This window comes from Sinohyriopsis cumingii, chromosome 15 (genome assembly GCF_028554795.1).
Source record: "Sinohyriopsis cumingii isolate HCF-2022 chromosome 15, ASM2855479v2, whole genome shotgun sequence".
NCBI lineage: Eukaryota > Metazoa > Mollusca > Bivalvia > Unionida > Unionidae > Sinohyriopsis > Sinohyriopsis cumingii.
The window spans coordinates 109,074,553-109,090,035 of record NC_142975.1 but is presented as its reverse complement, the minus strand read 5'-3'; the positions used below and the strand labels follow the sequence as shown (position 1 = coordinate 109,090,035).

General features: G+C 35.7%; 1 protein-coding gene across 3 annotated transcripts in view; it reads right to left on the bottom strand.

Annotated features, from left to right (window-relative positions):
* LOC149782457 (uncharacterized) overlaps positions 1–15,483 on the bottom strand; it is a 177,500-nt gene that overhangs the window by 29,833 nt on the left and 132,184 nt on the right. For all 3 annotated transcript variants that reach the window (XM_089933876.1, XM_089933877.1, XM_089933878.1), the window contains 2 exons: positions 14,989–15,051; positions 4,497–4,539 (listed from right to left, as the gene is read on the bottom strand). In XM_089933876.1, coding sequence (XP_089790002.1) covers positions 4,497–4,539; positions 14,989–15,051 — 106 coding nt within the window. The remainder of the gene's footprint in view (positions 1–4,496; positions 4,540–14,988; positions 15,052–15,483) is intronic.

The following is a 15,483-nucleotide window of genomic DNA, read 5'->3' as shown; positions in this document are numbered from 1 at the left end:
AAGATCATTAGACTATTTTGGTTAGACTGAAAAAATATGTTTACATACTAAATGATCTACAAAATTTTAAAATTATGAAAGTAATCCACTGGACAGATGATTTTGAAAACAATGTACTTTGTAGGTACCCTTATAAAATTAAACCTGTTGAAATCTTCCCATTTATATATAGGAATACTTGTGAGCCAGGAATAGTAAAAGGAAAATAAATTGGATTTCAAAGGCTACTACTGCATACACTTCACCCGTAAAAGGTGTCGTCAATAAAGATCAAATTTGAAATTTGACATACTAATACCCTCAGAAAATGGTATCATACTAATACCATCCAAGAATCTACAGATGTAAATAATAATAATAATAATAATAACAATAATTATTATTATTATTGTTATTATTATTATTATTATTATTATTATTATTATTATTATTATTTAATAGATAACAGTGGGTGATAAGAGCATGAAAGAAAATAAAGGTTTCAAAGGCAGGTGAATGTTAGAAGTTTGCTTAGAATTTGATTCAGTTAATGTTTTTTGAAAAGGAAAGATATAAAATTAACAACAGTATGAATCCAAAATATCTGCTTATAGGTGTGTATTGACCGTGATAAAATGAACATTTTGTAATGGTGTCAAAATGTACTCAGGTCATTTGTGATACATTAGTGTAAAGCATACTATTTGCATTCAATCCACCCATATGTATGCTTCTTTCATAAAAGATCACATTTGAAATTTGAATTAGTTTTAATATGCTTATTTAATATTCCACCACATATATGCTGGTTCCATAACTCTCTCATTATAATTAGTTGTAAACAAATGGTTTATCGTGTTGCTCGTTTAACACTAGAACTGGGATCAGGACAGAAAGGAATTAGCATTCTCTAAATTAATCGATGTGAACTGGAATTGGCTTCTGAAAATATGCCCTCAGTGATGTAATCTGGCTAGTAAGCTGCGAATGATGTCAAAACAATTATTGGGCAAAACATTTCAAAAATTGCAAAGAAATTCAAATTGTTATTATGATCTGAAAATATTACAATTTCATAGAAATAGAAACATAGTTAATTAATGTAATTTCTTTACTTCAACTGTTGTTTGTTCAGTCATATAAAATGCTTTATATCAAATCATATCACAATAATCCAAGTAAAAATAAAGTATATAGTCGTCAACTAAAGTCTTATAATGATAGTTCAAAAGTCTAATAAGGTCAGGTATATCAAATGTAAACCAAATTTCGTATGCCTACATCAAATAAGTTCTGCTAACATTTGCCTTTGGTTTGGTAGCTGATTTCCTTAATCACTTGCACATTCATTTTTATGAATGAATAGCTCATGGTTTTGTCTTCGAAAAACCTTGCTGACTCAGCTCTAGATTCTTTTTTGTCACACTCAACATAAACCTCTCTCTAATACATTCCTTCGTACTGTAGATATATTGTACTGAGCATACAGAAGCAGTATAAAATGTGAAATTCTGTTTTCCACAGAATATTATAATATGGAGAATCATACTTACAATGTGCAATGTATGTTGTTTGAACGCAGGTAAATGTTTCAACAAATGTTGACAGTGAAGGGCAGAGCAATATAAGACAGCAATTAGTCTTAAATTTTAACAAAAGATCCCACATGCAAAAATAAAAAAGAGACCACATTATAGAAATATATTTTTGTTACTGAAAAACGTCACTGTATGCTGGAAGTGTGCTGGGAATGGGCCTCAAGTCAAAAAGCTGTTGTTCTGTTCTTTTTTGTTGTTCCAACAGACAATGCACAGTTTATAATAATTTCCATTTAGACTTTTCATAGTCTCCTCATGTGTTTTGGCTCCTCCAATTGCTATGAGTTAATTTCTTGCCTAAAATGTATGGTGAGACACAGCTAATAATGAATTTTTCATGGTTGTCTATTTCTTGACATTATGCATGATACGCTGGAACTACTCCTCAACAATTGTGTGTTGTCATGTTAAAAAGTCCCTTGAATATATAATCTTGAGCCTTTGATTCAGCCAAAACACAAACCTAGCGGATAAAATTTTCAGCTGCTGAAATCAGGCCATAGCTTAGAGATGTGGTCTCCAGGCAATCACAGTGGGAGCAGCAATGATTGTAACAATATTCTGATCCCCACCTCACCAGTGCCCTGAGTCAGAGATGTTGGTGTTAACACCATCCATCCTGTTTGCCGCATGCTTTTACTTTCTGTACAGCCTGTGTTGCTGTTCAGATGTCTGTCCTTAAGGAGTTTTCAGCCTCACCTTTCAGGTAAAAATCTTTATCTTTGATTTTTGGGTATGGCAACTTTATGGTATAATAACTCTATAAGCAGCGTCATATGAAAGCTTAATTGATATGAATGGGGGAGGTAACTCTCCTGCAGATTTGCATCTCTAATCTGTCACCTTCCTATGATGATAAGACAACGGTGATATCCAAGATGGCATCACATCATCTGGAAATAATGTCTTCAACATGCCTGTCAACACATTCACCAAGATATCAAAAGTTCTGGCACATGCATGCATACAATTATTTTATTGTTTGGTTAGTATTAGGTTCATCTTGGCCTTTCAGCTTCATGGTGTAATGGCACTAATGAGTATCTTGACATTGATCTAGATGATGATAAACTATGAACACTTAAGGAATTAATGTTTTTTGTTAAAATTCAAAATATGGACCACACGTCTGAATTTTGATAAGCAACTACAAAAATCATGAAATTCGGCACTATTTAGACTAATGCTTTTCAATGTTGAGAGAGAGAGAGAGAGAGTCAATATGGATTAAAGAATATGACATCAAGGTAGAAGAAAAGTCAAATGACTTGTGTCCATAAAGTGTTTGTAAAATGAAACAAACAGAAGACTCAATCAAAGTATAATATAAAAGTCCCTAACAAAATGTTAAAAAATTCCACAATGATATTAGAGTCAATGGCCTTATCTCCAGCTATTAAGAACGGTATCCAATGTTTCCCAACTTCAAAACTGGTATCCTGATCAATTATTACTTAGTGGTCTGATTCCTATACTAATCCTGATAAACTAATCAAATTCTTTCTCTTCTAATTAGTTTTGAAGCCAGCAGATAAATCCTCAATGATTCACTTTGAAACTGTCATTAACTACACTGATTTTGATTGTGTTGATTCAAGTTTGCTATTTATGTCAAAAAATGTATACCCACAGTGGATACTTAGATTTTTCTTTGTTGTTATGCATTATACATAAATCAGCTACAAACATGTTACACTGATGCACATGCATAAACATTACAAGTTTTAAGTGAGTTATTTGTATAACATTAACCTGTAATTAATATGTTCATTATTTCTTTTTTCATTAACATTATACAGATGTATAGAAGAACTTATGCAAAGTGATTGTTTATTTGTGAAGGTGGAATCATGGATTTCATGATGCAAACACTTGCGGACACTACCAAATACATTCTTAAAAATGGAAAATGATGGTGTCATTGTCCTCAAAGACTCCAACATCAAAACAAAATAATGATAATTATTTCTCTTGCAATATATATTCTTTTCTTATTTTATAACAATCTTGCTGTCAGTTTCTCAAGTTTATGCCATTATCAAATTCATGCAACAGTATGTTTTCATGGGATTCCTTACTCAAAAAAATGTATCTTTCATCTATAGCAACGCATGTTAATGCATTTTAGTGGTCGAGTCTTTAATATTACAAATCATTTTATATGGCATAAAACAACCATTCCATACATTGATTCCATGCTTCAACTCAGTCAAGAGGTCCATTCCATATGAAGAATGAGACCTATTACATAATTATATTGCTCTAACATTAAAAGCTTTGATATATATATATATACACACACTCACACCATTCTACAATGAGTATGTGATGCTGTGTCCATCACTGTGGCTGTCATCAAGGCTTACACACACACCCATACACCAATGGTCTATTACTATTTTGAGAGATAACAATGGGGCGAAACTTTCATGGAAAACATTGATGATTGTTGATGATTATGTACTAGACTGGCTTCATGTATTTACTCGATATTAAACTGATCAGTGAAGAACAAACACACACTTACAAGATCTACATCCACTCACTTTGTGGCAGGGACAGTGAACTTTTAACATTCATGAATATTTCTGCTTCCATTACAATGGATAATATTTTAGTCCATGCATCAAATCCAAAAATAGCTCACTACAATCCAATTCATGCAATTTACCTTAGCTAGTCTCTTCCTTTTTCCATTTACAAAAGCAAGTCGTAATCCACACAATCTAAACGAACAACTAAATAGGTCAAAAATCATCGACATCATTTGTCCAAAACAATTGTTAGCATTTTTCATATGATTTCATCTGAAAAGATTTTCATGCTCCTTCAGCATAGACAGAATTTAAAATTGCCTGCCTGGTTAACAGAATCAACGAAAAGAAAAACTTAAAGAATAAAATCATCAGATCAACTTACTTTTTTTGGACATTCTATGATGACTGCTCTGCTGTTCCTCTAGCTACCAACAGAAAAAGATGAAATAAGTACTCCCATTTACATTGCATGTTATATTATGTTCATGGCAGACATGACATTAAGACAATACAATAGCAACTTAAATTAATGCATACTGTTTTTAATTAAAATAATGTCAAAGCAACTTGTTAATCATACAATATCCAAACCTGCATTTGTGACTTTCATAATAAAGCTATCCCTTATCTGAAACATGCAAAATATTATCTGCATCCACTCACTTTTTGGAAAATAATGCATGTGGTAGACATATTTTTCGTTGTCACATCTGAAAAATGTTGTGCTTGCTAAAATGTTGTGATTTACTTTAATCAGATATCTTACCTATATTTAGAAGAAAATAATTTTTGTTTAGTTAAGTAAATTGGTATTTTCCAGAACTGGATTTGGCATTTCTTTTACCTTCTCCAACCACAATAAATTGGTCTACTGTTAAATGTAAGATATTCAAATGTGAGAATATTGCAATGATCACAAATTTAAATACATATATGTATATACTGAATGCATGCATTCTACAATGACAGCATATAGCTTTAAACTAAAAACAAGAAAATATTGTAATTTTGGGTTGCTGGTAATTAATGCTGCACTTAATGCTTATTTTTAACCCTAAGATGTTTGGGTGTACTATAACATTTCAGCATAAATAAACAGGAGTAATGTCAATGGCACAGTATATGCCCACCCTACATTTAATAGTCCTCTATGTAGGCGCATGGTATGCCCACCCTATATTTAACAGTCCTCTGTGTAATAATAATATCTGCCCACCATATATTTAACAGTCCTCTATGTAGGCACATGATATGCAAACCCTACATTTAACAGTCCTCTATGTAGGCATGATATGCCCACCTTACATTTAACAGTCTTCTATGTATGCACATGATATGCCCACCCTACATTTAACAATCCTCTATGTAGGCACATTATATGCCCACCCTACATTTAACAATCCTCTATGTGGGCACATTATATGCCCACCCTACATTTAACAATCCTCTATGTGGGCACATTATATGCCCACCATACATTTAATAGTCCTCTCTGTAGGCACATTATATGCTCACCCTACATTTAACAGTCCTCTATGTAGGCATATGATATGCCCACCCTACATTTAACAATCCTCTATGTGGGCACATTATATGCCCACCATACATTTAATAGTCCTCTCTGTAGGCACATTATATGCTCACCCTACATGTAACAGTCCTCTATGTAGGCGCATGATATGCCCACCCTACATGTAACAGTCCTCTATATAGGCGCATGATATGCCCACCCTACATTTAACAGTCCTCTATGTAGGCACATAATATGCCCACCCTACATTTAACAGTCCTCTATGTAGGCACATTATATGCCCACCATACATTTAATAGTCCTCTCTGTAAGCACATTATATGCTCACCCTACATGTAACAGTCCTCTGTGTAGGCTCATTATATCCCCACCGTACATTTAACAGTCCTCTATGTAGGCACATGTAGGGTATGAGTGAATGATTATTGACTTGTAAATCTCACATGGACTTTTGGTCAGGGTACTCAGTCTTTACGCATCTTTCTGTTCAGAAATTACTATTGCTAGACATACCATGACCATAACAATGACCTCTGACCTTCAGACCTCAAAATCTAGAAGGTTTCTTAATAACCGAAATGCAAACCATCAGAAATATGTGGTCATGCAACTTTCTCAAGAACAACATTATTCTGTAAAACCCATTTCTCCTTGAACCACATGGACCCTCACCACTGGACACCCAAATCAAAAGGCTCCTTTCATACCCAAGTGTAAGCCCTCTACAAATGTTGGTTAAGGTAAAGTCGTCTACAACTGAAGTTAAATATGTTATGCAAAACACATCTTTCTTCTTTCAGTCACAGTGACCTTCACAACTGACAAGTAAACATCCAAATCAAAAGGCTTCTTTCTAATGCAACATATTGGTAAGTCATCCACAAACTTTGGTGAAAGTATGCACTTGAAAACTGAAACTTGTGCAGAAACCAGTTTCCTTTTCTACTGATGGTGACTGTAATCTACAATCTTCTGACTCCAACAGCAATAGGCTGCTCCATATGCCATGTTGTTGTTGTTGTTGTGGGATTTAACGCCATTTTTCAGCACACGATAGGCTATACATGGCGGCCAGTATTAATGGTGGAGGAAGAACCCGGGAAAACCCCGGAAAGAACCACCGACCCTCGAGAAGCTACTGGCAAGCTTTCTCACATACCCACATTGGCTGAATCTTAGACTCGAACCGTCGCAGACAGAGGTGAGATGGCAGTGATCCGTAACGAAGAGCGCTTTAGACCACTCGGCCACTCGGGGCCCCCATATGCCATGTAGAAACCATACAAGATATGTGACACAGGAATATGATGTCAAACAAATGTTATTATGAAGAAAATCTTTTACTTCTTTCGATGACAGTTACATAGACCATGATATTTGACACTAAACGAATAGGCCTATATTCTTTACTCCATGTGCAAGCCATCCACAATGTTCAGCTTAGGCCTGTCAACTAAGTTATTGCGTGGAAACTATTTGTTCCTTCAGAGTGACTTAGAGTTTTGGTCTGTTTTTGTTCTATAAATAATTTACCTGGTGCGCTTTGCAATGGCAGAAAATGTGGAACTTATGTTTTTGTGCCATAAGAAAATAGTAATGGACAGAAAGACAGGATAATAGCAATATGCCCTCCCAAAAGAAAGGCTTATATAAATCTGAATTGAAAACTGTATTGTGAATTTTGTTGGAAATTAAGCAGCAGTTAACACTGTGCTAGCTGCTTTTTAAAGTATATTGTAGTCAACTAAGACTCCTCTTTCATATCTCTTTTCCATGAAACATCTCTAGGTTCTTTAATGGTCAGTTCTACAGGTGGGTTGGCTGAGAAACAGAACGAGCCTGTTTATTATTTCATATTTATCAATTTTAGTAATTTCCTTCAGTGTTTATCAGAATTCAAACATGCAGACATCAAAATGTCTACACTAAAATTGAGTAGTTAAGAGAGGACCTAATTAATGGCAGGTCTAGGAGTCATTGTGTGATATGACTCTGGTTTTTAAAGCCACATGATAAGAACGTCATAGGCCTAACTTCATCTGATATGTAACTCGGATTACACAGCAGTATAAGATAAATAAACAAAACTACACATGCTTTTGTTCTGAGTTGCTGGAAAGATTTAGCTTGATATGGCAAAGGGATATGTTAATGTCGTCAGGTCAGGAATTATTAATCAACTATATAAAAATGTTCCTCTGATAAACTGGAGAAAAACACATGATGCAGTTTTGTATTTATTTCGTTCTCCTCTTGTACACTTTCTACATATTTGTATCTTGTGTGAATGAATCTGAAAAACTAATTGGGATTAATTGCATCTAAAAATGTTAAATCAGGAAAGACACCTTAAGTAGTTCCAATCTGGGTGTGTGATACACCAACCTGGATTGAACAACTGTATTGAATCCCAATCAAGCATAAAAGATTAAATGGTACCTGCTAAATGTATATCACTTTACTTCCCTGGGGGCCCCCGAGTGGCCAACTGGTCTAAAGGGCTGTCCATTACGGATCACTGCCATCTTACCTCTGTCTGCATGGGTTCGAGTCTCGGATTCGGCCAATCTGGGTATGTGAGAAAGCTTGCCAGTAGCTTCTCGTGGGTCGGTGGTTCTTCCTGGGGTTTTCTGGGTTCTTCCTCCACAATTAATACTGGCCACCATGCATAGCCAATCATGTGCTGAAAAATGGCGATAAATCCCACAATAACAACAACAGTCGGTGGTTCTTTCCGGGGTTTTCCCGGGTTCTTCCTCCACCATTAATACTGGCCGCCATGTATAGCCTATCGTGTGCTGAAAAATGGCGTTAAACCCCACAACAACAACAACAACAACAACAACTTTACTTCCCACCAAAAAGTAACTGTAATCAATAGGGAAAAAGTTTGATATATAAACTCGCATATGAAGATACGAACCTACCTATTAGATGTGATGCACAAGTAAGTGGCAAACCTTCAAATACTGAGACGTCTGTGTACCAAGCATTGTCATAGCTCCTAAAGTTGTATAATTATGGACAGAAAGAACAAATGTATTTACATCTGAACCTAAACATTAATACATAACTCCAGTTGCTGGATACAATACTCCACAATTCAGTAGTGAAACATAACTGTACAAAGTGTCCTCAATTCAGCCCACATAGTTAATATATAACAAATGGATCCAAGTGTGAAAGTTAAAAAGAAGAATTGGACTTGAAGTCAGAACTATAAACATGGTGTGAAACACACCTATTAGTAATGACATATCAGTGTACCAAGATTTAGCAACTTTTGTTTTAAGGTTTAAAAGTTTTAGAGCATACAGTAATGTTCTTGGAGCCAACAGGTTTCTTTTTGAGCTATTGGAAACATGTACAGTGTATTGTCTTTATAACACTGTTCACTACAAAACAAGCATCTACCGCTCCGGTAGCCTAGTGGTTAAAGCGTCTGCCTTGGACGCGGGAGGTCATACCAAAGACTTACGAAAATGGTACAAACAGTTGCCTCACTTGGCACTCAGCATTAAGAGGTTACTGTTAGGACTGGTTGGCCTAGTGTCAGGACAATGTGACTGGGTGGGACATCATGCTACATGTCTGCAGCATGCTACCCTAGTGCTAGAAATCACTATAAGCTGCCATGCTGCAGACATTGTAGCGATATGACTGAAAAATTGTTAAAGCTACAATAGCAATTCTAATCACACACACACACACACAAGCATCTAGGTCAACGAGATTTAGTGTAAGTATTTATTCTGGACTGAGACTAATAATCAAATGAGTTTGTGTAATATTTTCCTTGTTTATTTTCAAATTCAGCATGACCAAAACATCTGTTGAGTGCTTAAGATTGAGTATAAGTATATAAGGGCAGTAACTCATGATGACTTATTTACCGAAATGCATGGACTATCTAACTTTAAATTCTATAGGAAGCAAATTAGTAAATAAAATCACACAGAATGACTTTTGTTGTAACTTGACTGGAGTGCACAAACTGAAGACTGTGCATGCACACAATAGATAACTCGATTATTGCTTATTTTATTTTGTAAACAAATACAGTTTAGACTCAATTACTGGTTGACTTTGGTATATATCATGGTGAATAGGCCACATACAATTCTGAATCATTTTAAGGGTTAATACTAATATAATCTAGAAAGGTAACAAAATTATGATAAAATCAATAAGCAGTCGGATTTGGAATTGCACATTAATCACCTTGTGTTGATTGGGAGAATCAGAGTGGGTATTATTGATACATTTCCATTTTTCAGAGAAAGGTGAGTCTTTGATTAGTACAGTTAACTGATATGTGTCTGGTTTTGATGTTGCTACACTTTAAGTAAACAATAAATATTTAAATACTGATTTTCTATTCAAATATTTACAAAACAAGTAGTCTGAACTGAATGCTCAGTTCTACTAAGGATTAACCAACAAGTCTGTATCAAATAGTGCATAAAACAAAATTGTAAGTGAATGATGTGACATAACATTTGCTTGTTCTCACTGCATTTGCCACCAACTAAAATCAAAGTAAAATAATTTAAATACTTAGTAATGAAAAATAAAATTCCAACAATGTAATGGGATCTATGACAGAGAAGGACACTGTACCAAGTTTCCTAGATTGAATTACATACATAGAAAAAATAGTTACTGTCCAGAAATGAAGTGCAAGCAGAAACATTATTTTAAGTAATTGTGATCTTGCTTTTCTAATACTAACTACAAAGAAAAGGAAAACATAATTGTACATGTATGAAGTTTCACTTAAATGATTTAAGAGAAATTAAAGTTCTAATCTGCAATGAAATGCAAAAGCATTTTTATTTTCTTACACTAAAGTAACAAATATACCCAGCTGTATTTAGATATGTTAACAGAAGTGAAGCGATACCAGAAATGAAGTGCATAGGCAAAATCTATTTTTAGCAACAGTGGCCTTAACCTTAGACATACTAACCTCAAAATTAATTGGATTTGTTCATGGGCTATGGCCAGGGAGGGAAACATATCCCCAATCGCCACAAGTGGTGAATTGGCCATGAACATTTGGTTCAATGTTTGCATGGTATGGCAAATTTAATTCTTATTTGCCACACCTAGGGGCTAAGGAAAACACATTTTTATACAGAAAAGCACAGAACTTTATTAGAAAAAGTTTATTTATTGACAATTATTCCCACTGGTAATATGAAATGAGTAATCAAACATTTACCCTCCCCCACATCACATTGTCAATCTCCATCCTTTTCTTAATTTGTCAGAGTTCACTTGGTAACTTGTACCATCGCTTATGATGCAGTCCATGTTTTTGGACTCCACTGTATTAATTATCAAGGGAGAGGTTTATGACCCTAGATGTGAAGCAAAATCATTGGCGTGGGGTTATTTATGATAAGTGGAAGTGTCTATTTTGATATATCATCCTTTTCCTCTGTGAGGGGCAGGAAGAAGCATGATCTCCCTTGACACAATAGCTCATCTTAAGTGCTACTTCAGAGCTTGCACTGGGTCCTGTAGATGACCCTGAGATGAAGTGTTCAGAGTAGACAGAAATCATTGCCAAAGTCTGACACTACCCATCTTGTTGGAACTGCACAACTGTCACCACTGTGGAATTGATGTACAGAATGATAACTCCATTCCATGTAGGTTCACTAGCAATGAAAAGCTGTGGAACAGTTTTCATCTATAGAATGTTGATATGTAAATAGTGATCCTGAGGGATAAAATAATGATAGAAGGAGATTTGTCCTCATGTCCTCTGTTTTCGCATCCATAGAGATCTTGATTGCCAGAGGTTGCATTTGCAGACATATCTCAATATGGGTTCAGTGAGATTTCCCTACCTTAAAGATGGAAACTCATATTGTGAAGATTGGTAAAGTAAAGTCGGTCCAATAGTCAATGGTTTGGCCTCCACTTGGACTACAGATCTGAATCAATGCTATGGGAGCCTATGTTGGTGATCTACTATTAAGATGCTGGCTGCTGCATCAAGCAAAAATAACACGCAAAAGGAATACTCGAGTGGGTGGAATGTTCCATACAGGAAAGGAATCCACCATTTTACTAATTCAATTCTTGTTCTTGAGGGAATCATACTGTTTACTTTAATGTTGAGTTCCAAACCTAGATGACCAAAATACTGACATCGTATAGGTTGATCATATTCTTGCTGACAAGAAGACTGAGAATAAGAGAGGAGAGTAACAAGTAATATCATGTCTTGATTCAAGATATAGCTGGCCTGCTGTTTTATAGTCTGTCATTTGTAGGCAAATTACAGGAACTTCATGGAAGCAATGTGAGGTCATGCTTCTTGCAAGTCCACAATGATTGAGGAGTCTCCCAACTGGTAACACTTCGAACCAACTGCTGCATATCATCATTATTAGCTGAATAAGGAGGAGGTCCCCTGGAAACTTCTTATCAGGGCAATATGTCATTACTGCAATTTTTCCCCACATGACAGTGATAGATTGGAAACTTCCTATTACTACGATCTGTGATGGGGGTATATGAAAGTTATGTCATTTGAATTAGGTTGGTCTTGTGGAGAGAACAGCTGTTGGAAACAATCGCCCTTCCCTTGCCTCTTGTCCACTTAGTTTGGACAAACTGACTTTTGACAGTTGTAAATTCAGCAGGATGGATTCCCAGTGGCCTTTGCTCTAGGACCGTCCCTGTGACCATTTTTGCTGATTGCTCTGCGAATCCCTCCCATGTAGCTGAGAGTGTGAGGGTAGGAAAGAATGTTTAATTGGTGGCTTCTTTGTGGATTCCTTTCAACCTGATCATTAAAGAGGAGGTTAGATGGTTGCGAGCATAGCCTGGCCTTATGATGGTCTTTAAGAAAGGTGGAGGTAGAAAACATTGCATCTCATTCCACCCGTTTTAAGTTTGTAGCTGCCGTTATGGTCATGTCCATAGTATGTTGGGCCTCTATGTTTAAGAAATGGGCCATTCCATAAACAGGTTCCCATGCACATCCAATGAGATTTGTAGTGGAAGTTGTGTTCTGCCTACAGCACAATCACCACAGATACCAGATCCAACATTGAATCCATGGTCATGACATTAAACATCAAACTGCTGTGTTACCTACAAAGTAGTTGGAGAAAAATGTTGAGGATGGCAGCTCACTAAACTTAGATCCCATTTAATCTAAACTGTTGCTAAGTAGAGGCTCACTCTGGGTGACAAAACCTTAATGATGAAGGAAGAGACATCTCTTGGAAACCAAAGCACAAAGCTGGACATTAAACGCCAGTATCATCTAGTGGTATTATACTGGTCAGATTTAACTATGAGAGTGCCTCTATAAACTGGACGTCATATGCAGCATGTGCCTGATGGCACTATGCACTAGAGTGGTTTATAAGAGTGCCTTTATAAACTGGATGTCATCTGAAAGAAGTGCGTAGCATCATTAAGTAAGTTAGACAGCTTTATAACTAGGTTAATGAATTGTGTCCGTGGGTACTAAGGCACTAATCTGTGCATCATACCCAGGAAGTGCTAAGCGGTAATCTGTGAATCGTGGAGCTGGACAAATTTGGTTTTTCTGGTGACTGATGATGTATGATCAATTGTGGTAGTGGCCCATTGGATCAGAAGTATATGAACACCGGGCCATGTTGGCCAGTCCATAATTATGATATACAAGACGGTAACTTAGGCTGTTCTTGCTCTCTTTCTCCCCAGGAACACTTGCATACAAGTTGATGTCTTTATCCTTCAAAGTATACTTCTGCACTTGCCCTTTTAGTACTCATAGAATTGCCACTCATAGACATGATCTGTGCATAATATGCAAATCTGACATGTATTCAAAGAACGACAATCAGAGTAAGCTACACATGTTAAGTGATTGTCAGTCTGAATTACATATGTAAGATAAAAACAGAGTAGACAATATACACAAGTGTAGAGAGGCACACATGCCTTATGAATCTAGGAGTGTTCATGAAGAGGAAACTCCTCCAACATGTTTTAAGGTGGACAATTTCAAAACTACATGTACGGATTTTCAAGGATTCTTTCTATGTAGATATTACGCTACTCGACACAGGTGGAAGTAGTGACGAAAGAATTAATGGGAGAAGGTGCCTATCCTGGTATCAAGGGGAGCTCACTCTCATTTAGGCAGGCAGACAACTTTTAGCATTTTAGTTAAAATGTTTTAATCTGGAAGGGCTGGATTTGCGAGGGAGTAATAGTTCCCTTAAGGTATTGTGAATGGGTGAAGCATTTGAAGAACTTTTTTTGCTGAATTGGAATAAAGTACACCTGAGTTTATGAATGATTTTACTGTTTTATTACACAGTAATGATGCAGTTTATTTTGTGCTACAGCAATTGGACATGGCTGGCCTTCGTTGGCTACCATGTTGTTTGCCAAGGCAAGGCACTTCATATATTACTTTGTGCGAAAAATAAGAAAAATGTTAAAAACTTAAATGTGGACAATGATCTACAGTAACTCAGATATTTATTACAACTATTGGAGATGGAAAACAGGAGAAAGAGTTTGGATATTGAGGTCTATATCATAGTCCTGAGCACCACAGACTCTTAGACCAAAATACTTTTTAAAAAAAACAATGGGCATGCAAGCAAACTAAAATTGATGGTGTGAAATGCTTCTCTTTGTTAGCAAATAATAAAAATCAGAGAGAGACAGATTGAGAGAAAGAAAGAGAGAGAGAGCAGACCAATCTGTTCTAACCAAGAATGAATCTAATATAAAAGATTATATCGAAAGTTTATTTTCTCCTAAATATACAATTCATAGAAAGACAATTCTTCATTTGGCAGTTGAGTCACTGTTATCTCTGTCTTTCCATGGGAAGTAATCATGCTTTGCTATTCAAGTGTCAATCACTAATGTTTCCCTGCTCCCTCTGCAGGGAGATTAACATGTGTCCCCAAATAGAGTACTAGTACATGTCCATCAACCATGGCATTTCAACAAAGACTGAACTTTAATTACTATATAATTAACAAAGTAGTTACTGACAGTATCATTTTTAACATTTTCTTCTTTACAAGTGTTAGCAGCAAATAAATTTAATTTGAAAAATTTAGAACCACAACTTTACATCCAGTTCATTATATTATCTGACTGATATGTCGTTTATGCTTAGGAGTCTTATTTGAAGCTCATCTACTTTTAAGACAAACATAAAGTTTAAATTGTTAGTCATATATAGCCACTGGTGCACAACAATCAGTAGGCACAAGTAAAATAATACGAAATATGACCTTTGAAAAAGTCTGAATCATTCACATATAATAATTTATCCTGGATTGTAGCTGTGCTGGATTTTTACCTTATCATCTTGGCCCTCCAGTGTGGTTAATCTTTGCTCATGCTCTTTCAAGGATTCTTCGTTCTGTACAGAAAAAATGTAAAAGAAGAGAGTGAACAATTCATTCAACACTGACATCCAAAACATGTTACATTTCAATGATTGGTCAGTAAAGTGTTCCTTCAAATTCTTGTTAAAATCCACTCCCGCTGATTAAATTTCTTATAATTGTTACACAACCAATACTGGTGAATAAGTCAATTCTGCCAAACCTAATTTTCCACCCTTTTACCCATTTTTCTGAAGGGGCCATACAATGGAAGAAACAATGAATTTGTAAAATCTAAATTGTTATACTGGATTCTGGGTGGAGGCGCTGAACAAATGCTCAGCATTGCCCAGGACATAATGTTATAGAATTTCAAAAAACTTTAACAAGAGGTTTTTGTGTGCTTCTTTTCCATTTTGCATAGGCCTTATCTCTGGTATTACCAGCACACACACAAACATCTAGTC